The following is an 8,331-nucleotide window of genomic DNA, read 5'->3' as shown; positions in this document are numbered from 1 at the left end:
TAAGCAGGGAGCTAATGTGCCACCAGATTCAGGGAGCCATGGTTTCAATCATCTTAGGAATGATTAAACAGATTTATATCAAAAAGGAAGCAATCATAACACCATACAAAGCACAGCTGTCTTTTCTGCTGATAGTCTAAGAATCTTGATGTCCAGAAACTGGCCACAGAGGCTCATGGAGTCTCAGGAAAGGCGCCTCCCAGCTAGAGTTGCCTGTGCCTTCCCAGGAGGACCAGAGTCCTGGAGTTTGCAGACCACATGCTGCGGCAGCCGCCCACTGAGTTCTCTGTGTGCCTCACGTGGGACTGTGTGACGGAGAGAGGTCCCTGGTGTGACGCGTGAAGTAAGGATAGAGCGATCCCAAGAAACTGGCCTGGGCAAAGGAGAAGATGTGGGTCTCATCAGTCATGTTGTAGAAAGAAAGGTCATTGTCCTCTTGATCCAAGAAGACTGCGATCTTCAGTGGTCGCGTCTCCAGCAGCAGATGCTCTTCCAGAGAAACGTTTTGGGAACAGAAGGTAAGAGCCCTGTATTCATCTCCCTTCTTCTCCAAGACTCTGAATTTCTTCAGTGATTCTTTGGATGGCACATCCTGAGTGTACAGTTCATAAACTCCCAGTGTCCAATCCTCAGTGTCCCCGACATCCACCTCCCAGTAGTATCTCCCCAACATGAAGCCTTCCTGGTACAGTGTGATGATGTTGTGGTCTCCTGGTGGGTTGCTGAGGGATGGCTCTGCGGTCTCCTCTCTGCTGCTCTCCTCTGTCTCTGGACCAGATTTGTCCTGGTCAGGTACTTCATGATTTATCTTCACAGGAGCTGAGGAGGAAAGGGAGGAGGTGTGAGGAGGAGACTAAGCCACAATTGCAAAGTATTTATACCAATAACGCTGTGTTCAAAGTTAGCGCTGTGTGTTGGAGGCTATTGGACAGGCAAAGTCTTAAAGAAACCGGGTCGGGAGGCTGGTGCAGCAATGCTCCTGAGGTGTTGAGCCATGGGCCCTCACAGCGCATTCTGAGCTCTGCATCTCGTTCTATCTTGTCTATACTACTGTAGGGTCTTGGGAGAGCATGGAGTGAGGTAGGACTAGGTAAATCAGAGCCTTGTTCATCTATTGTGGAAGGGCTGATCACAAGCTGACCTCACAAAAGGAAGCTGAGTGTTCTCGCCACTCGGAGCAGTGTTTCCTTAGTTAGGCATCTCCTCAGTAAGGGGTCATGGTTCTGTTGTTCAACCCAGTGGATCCCACAGACAAGAACGCTGGGCCAGTATGTGGAGAAGGGGACAGAACCAGCGAGACCGAGCCTGGCAGTGGCTTGCAGCACAGGGTCACACGGCAGGGTCCCTTCTTCCCCTCCCCACTCTCAACCCGAACAACATGTCTGTCTGTTAGGAAGATCACAAGAGACGCCAAAGAGCAAACCGGAGGCCGGAGTGCTCAGTGGTTTGTCTGGCACGTGCACAGCTTGATACTCATCTCCAAAACGAGAAATGAAACCACAGGAGCGACCTCAGAGGTCGAGGTGAGCAAGAGCAAGCCGACTCACCCAGCTGGAACAGTTCCTTCCTCCAGTCTGAAAGAGAGCAGAGCAGGCGGGTGGATGGTAGAGCTGCCCTCAAGGAACTGAAAGGAGACCCAGGGCTTTCACCTCCCACGACTGCCTCACTAAGTCCCTCGGACTTTCTAGTGTCCAGAAACTCCCGCAGGCAGGTGGCTCTCTGTGCTGACTCAGGGACTCAATGCTGGGGGTAGAGTGAGGGTGGGGATGCAGGTAAGGGTGTTGGGGTGGGGTGGGGATGGTGGGGGTGGAATGAGGATTGTTGTGAGCTGCCTGCCATATATAAGCCATGGGAACTGAACTCGAGTTCTTTGCAAGAGTAACCATTGCTACTGAGGTGTCTCCCCAGCCCCCAAGGTGTCCCTCCAGCCTCTGAGGCTTCTCCTCAGCCCCTGAGGTGTCTCCCCAGCACTGCTGGAACATCTTAGAACAAATCTTTAAAGTCTTAGCAGAAGCTGCTTAGGGAACTGTCTGTCACCCTGTCTGTCACCTCCTCCAGCACTCAGGCTTCCTGTAACTGCCTGGTTCCTAACTTATGTTTCCTGGGGACTTTCAACTTCCACAGGGTCAGAGATGACAGCTGTGCCCCCTGCGTGTGTCACAATGTCTGATGTATGGAAATTGCACAGATGAGATCAAGGAATAACCTAGTGCGTTTGTGAACCCCACACTGCACACACACACACACACACACCACACATACTCACTCACACTCACACATACTCAGACACATGACACATATACTCACATCATACATACAGTCAGTCACACAATCATACACATTCAGGCACACATCACACACATATATGCATACACATCATATGCACATACACATATGCACACACATGTGTACACACACACACACTTATACACACATCACATAAACACACACATTTGCACACAATAAGTAAATCTTTATCTCTTCTTTTTTCTTAGCTACAGACAATAACTGATTGTTTGAATCCCCGACATAAATGATCACAACTTGCTGGGTGCGGTGATGCACACCTGCAATCCTAGTATTTGGGAGGTGGAGACAGGAGGCCTAGGCGCTCACACCCAGCCTTAACCACACAGTGTGTGATCCAGGCTTGGTTGTGCGAGGCTCTGTCTTAAAAAGGGTTGTTGTTGTTTTTCAGTTTGCAAGTTGACAGCCATGAAAGTGTGCATGTGTGAGGCTTGTTTTTGTTTCCAGATAGGATGCCCATTGTTTTAGAGCTGCTGGCAAGACTCAATGCCCATGGGTCACTTACCAGGGTACAGCAGGGCTTTCTTCCAATCTGCAACAGAACAGACCCGAGACAGCTGAGTGCTGACCTGTGGCCTCACACTTCCCCCTTCCCCCTCAGCTTTCCACACCAGTCATCCTTAAACCCTTCAGTTCCCTCCTCCCCACCTCACGAGGGTACCGAGGGGGAGTTGACATCAGGGCATCTGGGTGCAGGACGCCTGGTCTCTTACCTTCTCTGTACAGCGCCTTCCGCCGATCTGAAAGAAATAACATTGGGTGAACGTCCGGAGTGGCGCGAGAGAAAAGCAAATGCTACAGAGAGGGAGGAGAAGTCACACTCACCCAAGTCAGCCTTGAGGTCATCTGAAAGAAAGGGAAGGTTCGTGAGAAATCCCCCTCAATCTGAAGAGTGGCTGAATGAGGTAGCCACTTCCCTTAGGGGCCACATAGTTAGGGAGATAAGCGTGGCCGTACGGCCACTGTAAACCCATAAGATGCCGTGGGAGTTTAGGGTGTCTTAGGCCCCTTCTGAAGCAGGTTCTTGACCAATTCATAGGAAGAGAAGCAGGTGCCAGAGGAGCAGCCGCACCCTCTGGAAGAAGGGTGTGGGAAGGCGTGGGCTGTGGTTTGAGGCTGCCCTTCAGAGCCTGAGGTCCACTCCCTTTGACCTATCCACTCTGTGCGGCCCCCGCACCCCATGCCTCCCAGCCTCTCTATGAACCCCTGACTTATTCTGTTGTCCCCGTTTATACCTCTGATTTTCACTGCAACTTTCATTTCCTTCCTCATCTGTTGCGTTTCCTGAAATTCCTCTAACTTTTTCTGTATCACTTGCACTTTGTGTTGGTGCACTTTCCAGGTAGCAAGGCTGATGGCACTGAACAGGATGAGCAGCGCGGGGAGGCAGGCAGCCAGAGCGCTTCTCCATGGAGAAGTCCTGGGGAAGAAGGGCTCTGACAGGGTGCGCGCAGAGTCAGAAACCTGCCTGAAGCAGCTCTTTTCAGCCCCCCCCCCCCGCCTCTCCCTCTCCCCCTCCCCTGCCTGGGAGTTTGGCCCTCACTGACCTGGGAGGAAGATGGCCTTTGCTTTCTCCTGGTCGTGGAGGGGATTTTGGATGGAGCAGTTCACGTTGCCTACAGCTCTATCTGTGACCAAAAGAGATGCTTCCATGCGGAAGAGCCCGTCTCCGTCTTGGGTCTGTGACTCCGAGGAGGACAGTAGAGTGTTCCCCACAGTGTCTCTCCACTGCACCGTGGGTCTGGGGAACCAGCCACTTGAGGAACATGACACCCGGATCCCATTGTTCTCGGGCCCTGTCATGCGAACAAGAGGGGCAGAGCCTAACCCTGAGGAGAGAAGACACCTGGTTGAGGCCTCCTGTTTTGGAGGGCCAGAGTGCTTGAGGGAAGGAAGCCAACTTCACTGTACTGAAGAGCAGCCTGGAGCTGAGGTCAACTGAGGCTACCCCGAGACTCGGTTTCATCTTGGCTTGCCGTCTTTACATGTGCTTGGACTCAGAGAGGTTAAAGTAGATCTAGGAAATGTTAAACTTGAAAATGGGTCTAATTGTATTTTCTGTCCTGATTTACTGGAAGTTGATCTCAGAGGGGGTCAGTGTTACTACCGGATATACTTCCTGGGATCTTTTAGGGTACAAAACAGGCTCAGAGGCCTGGACAAGTACTTCAGCCAGCAGAGTGCTTGTGCAACCATGAGGACCTAAGTTCACCTCCCCAAACCCACGTGGAACCTGAGTGAGGTGGTACAAGCTTGGGGACTCACTTACCACCCAGCCTAGCCGGGTTGAAGGTCCTGTCTCAGAAAACATGTTGGACAGTGACCTGAGGTTGACCTCTGCCTTCACATATAAACAAATATACACGTATGTGTGTGTGCGTTCGTGTACACACACACACACACACATCTTAGGTTCAGAAATGTGAAGTCTGTGATGTTAACCTCTAATGGCACACAGTACTCCCACTGGACACTGCAGGCAATGAATATCACATAGATACATCAGCACACCTAGGGAATGGACATCCCATAGATATAGCAACAGATCTAGGGAACGGATGTCTCACAGATTCATCAACACGTCCAGGATCACAGGCAGCTCCAGGTTGGGTGTAAGGAGGGTTACAGACAGTTTGCTGTTTGTCTTACATCACATCTGACATCCTGTACCAGGCTCACATACCTATGACACGCAGCTCCACGGTGGCCTCTTGGGAGGTGAAGCCATATGTAACTTGGCAGTGATACAGGCCATCGTCAGAAGCCTGGACCTGCTGTATATGCAGAGCCACATTTCCCATGGCAATGGCCTCTGTCCCCATCTGGGTTCTGCCTCGGTACTTCGGCATCTGTGCATCTCCTTGTTCCTGTCCTTCGTGGAACACCAGCACAGCAGGGGTGAGCTGGGCACGGTACCAACGGATGTGCATGTGGGATGCGCTCTGTCCAGGAAACAGCTGGCAGGGCAGGGTGGCGTCAGTCCCAAGCAGGACCATGATGGGCTCAGTTGGTCCCTTCACAAAAAACTGAGACACTTCTGGGGATCAGACATGGATTGTGGAAGTGAGTTAGAGACATGAGACTTCCGACAAACAGTCATGTATTTTCATATTTAGGGAACAAAACATATTTCTCGTTGTATTACTTTTATGAAGTATTAAGCCTAGTAGTGGTGGCGCACCCTTTAATCCCAGCACTTGGAGGCAGAGACAGGTGGATCTCTGAGTTTGAGGCCAGCCTGGTCTACAGAATGAGTTCTAGGATAGCCAGGGCTACACAGAGAAACCCTGTCTTGAAAAAAAATTAAAATTGAATAGATAAAATTTTAATAGTTATAGAAATGTGTATAAATATCTCAGTCTCTGTGTTTATATGTATATGTGTGTGTTCTTGGGACTTTCACAATATCAACACTTATTCAGAAATGTCAGATTCTTCCTTATTTAGAATCTACTGAAATACATGGACTTATCTCATTGAACAGTTTAGGAAATGGACATTCTCCAGGTTTGTCAACATAGCCAAGATCACAAAAATAGCAAGAGAGAGAGAGAGAGAGAGAGAGAGAGAGAGAGAGAGAGAGTCAGAGTCCTATAAGCCTAAAATGAGGTGACTCTGGGTTGAGTAGAGTTCTGGCAGGGACAGCTTAGAGTTGAGAGCCCTGGCCATCAGCCCAGAGAGATTGATGCTCCAGGACAGGAGCACCACAGTGGCCATTGCTAGACTGGGGCAAGGCTCTTTTCAGTTCTTCATTGCTTCCGGATGTGGGGTCCCCTGTGACTCTGAGGTGTGTAACACTAGTGTCAGTGTACATACATGCCATATGCATACAATTTAGAAAGACTATTTCAGTTCAGATGAAGCCACAGTGCAGTGAGGAATATGGTTTCACACGAATGCAATCATTATCATCAGTTTTGGCAATGGCAGACTCCCAACTGTTTTAGTACATATGACCGGTCAGCTATACTCTACTCATTTATTTTTAACAGTCTATACCATTACGGTCAAGCGTCTCCTAATTGGTAACATTTATAACACTTCCACCTAATTACTATAAACAATGCTGTGATAACTTTACACATATGCATATACATACACATACACGTATACACGTGAATACATACATCTATACACACACAGACCCTCCCAACAAGTGTTTTTACACAAAGACTTACAGAATTTTGAATCAGTATTTATGGACATTAGTGTTTGATGGTAGACCAGTTGTCTAGCATGTGTTTGATAGTTAAACAAAACAGGGAGGTGCTGTAGGAACTCCTTCAGCCAATAGCCTTTGAGATACCAGCACACTTTGTAGTCTCAAAGGCTATTGGCTGAAGGAGTTCCCACAGCAGTTGACCAGTTGTCTGGTTTGTGCAGCCCTGGGTTTCATTTTGATTTTTCTATTTGTCACCTGACATCAGATTCAGGAGATAATACCCGACTATGCCATCCACATGATCTCCTTTCTAAGTTCTCTCCAGAGTCTGGGGACTTCATCTAGAGGGTGCTTCTTCTTTATGAAGGAAGGGCCAGTGTCCCAGAGAGAATAAGAGATTTCTTCAAGGTCACAACCAAGAATTCTGAATCCAAACTGTTTGCTCTGCTATGCACACAGAACCCCACGCCTTCCCTGTCACAGTGGTCCAGACCCTCAAACCACAAGCTAAACTAACTACCTCCCCTTTAAGCTACTTCTTGTCTGGCAGCTGGCCACAGTAAGGAGAAAATGATGCATGCTGAGATCCTCATGAAGGATAGCTCAACAGACAGACACCAGAGGCGTTAACAGCCTCAAGTCACCACATTCAGCGAAGGTTCAGGTAGATGTCACAGTTCTGAGCTTTATAAAAACTACCCAAAGGTTCGGGGAGGACATTTTCTTGGCCAAGTGATTGCATTTACTTGAGAGAAGCCATTAAAAACAAGGCAGTAAGTACAGGACAGAAGGCAGAATGCTGACCTCCTGAGACTCCGGTGGACACCAGGAGGAGCAGAGGGAGGAGACAGGCAGCTTGAGGGAAAACCGGAGAGTCCTTCATCTCCAGAGGGGAAGAGGGCCAAGGCCGGGTTCACCTGTAGGAAGGCAACAGGTGGAGGTTTTCAGGAAAATCCCCCATTCAAAGACTTAACGTTATTCTCAGGTTTCTAACTGTGTCTCCTACAAATCCGTTAAGACAACACCCACCAATTTCACCCCTCCCCAAGGCCTTTCAGATCCTTTATTCTAAAGGCCAACAGTTTCCTCACAGGCATGGGAAATGGCCAAGCATTTTCTGTGCTGGGGGAGGAGGACTCTCTTGCCTTTCTGTGGGTCCACAGTCTCACAGGGGAACTTGGAGCTGGATTCCCTGAGTTCAGTGTGGTGGGGTGGAGTCACACAGTGAAGTAGACGATGCCCACATCAGGTCTATCCTCACTCTTGTTTGTTCATTTACTTATTTCCCAATAAAGGTACTATTTCTCACTACGTCCTCATGACTTCCATCCCCCTTTCTTCAGGCCCACACCTCCCTTGGACAGATGTGCTCACAGGCACAAGCTCACCGTCTGGACAGAGCTGTGGGTTCCTGGAAGCTCCTGGGATCCTCAGTGACCCGAAGCCTGGCCCTGGAGACCATCTGCACCTGTGTTACTGTGGCCACTGCTCAAGGGTGTGGCTGCTGGGGCCAGGGTGTCGGATTTTCAGAGATGTTCTCTGCAAGGAGGTCACACAGGCTTTCCTCCGGGCTCTGGCATTAGAGGAGTCTAGGCAGAAGTCATGGCCATCTCTAGCTCTTCAGTTACTTCAGGAGTGGAATTAAATCGTCCAGAGGACTTTGCACTGGGCTGAGCCGTAGAGTAAGCAGCTGTAGATTGCTCTGGAGACTTCTCACCGTAAGCTGACTCCTATACTACCAGGGAGAGGCAACCAGATCTGAGGTCACTCACATGGTTAACTGATTTAGAGACCAAGCCAAGCATGCGTCTCCCCCTACTCCATGACTGACTTCTGACAGTGCTGAGCCTCAGTACATGAAC

The 8,331-nt window shown here is 49.5% G+C and overlaps 1 protein-coding gene across 1 annotated transcript; it reads right to left on the bottom strand.

Moving 5' to 3' along the window:
• Window positions 1-219: 219 nt before the first annotated feature.
• LOC126494847 (butyrophilin-like protein 1) lies at window positions 220-7,352 on the bottom strand. The gene is made up of 9 exons (XM_050132290.1): window positions 7,274-7,352; window positions 4,991-5,344; window positions 3,855-4,136; window positions 3,543-3,743; window positions 3,133-3,153; window positions 3,021-3,047; window positions 2,813-2,839; window positions 1,548-1,574; window positions 220-819 (listed from the first exon to the last, which is right to left on the bottom strand). The coding sequence occupies exons 1-9, from the start codon at window positions 7,350-7,352 to the stop codon at window positions 296-298; spliced, it is 1,542 nt and encodes a 513-aa protein (XP_049988247.1). The 3' UTR covers window positions 220-295.
• Window positions 7,353-8,331: the final 979 nt, after the last annotated feature.

The sequence above is a fragment of the Alexandromys fortis genome, unplaced genomic scaffold (assembly GCF_014885135.2).
Source record: "Alexandromys fortis isolate MF-2015 unplaced genomic scaffold, M_Fortis_MF-2015_v1.1 scaffold_420, whole genome shotgun sequence".
NCBI classification, from domain to species: domain Eukaryota; kingdom Metazoa; phylum Chordata; class Mammalia; order Rodentia; family Cricetidae; genus Alexandromys; species Alexandromys fortis.
The sequence above is the reverse complement of the archived record's forward strand: the minus strand, read 5'-3'. Positions and strand labels throughout refer to the sequence as shown.

Coding starts and splice junctions, on each gene's coding strand:
- LOC126494847 (XM_050132290.1), bottom strand. CDS start 7,352: ATGAAGGACTCTCCGGTTTTCCCTCAAGCTGCCTGTCTCCTCCCTCTG. Junction 2,840..3,020: donor GAAGGCGCTGTACAGAGAAG/GTAAGAGACCAG, acceptor GTTCTGTTGCAG/ATTGGAAGAAAGCCCTGCTG. Junction 1,575..2,812: donor GAAAGCCCTGCTGTACCCTG/GTAAGTGACCCA, acceptor GCTCTCTTTCAG/ACTGGAGGAAGGAACTGTTC.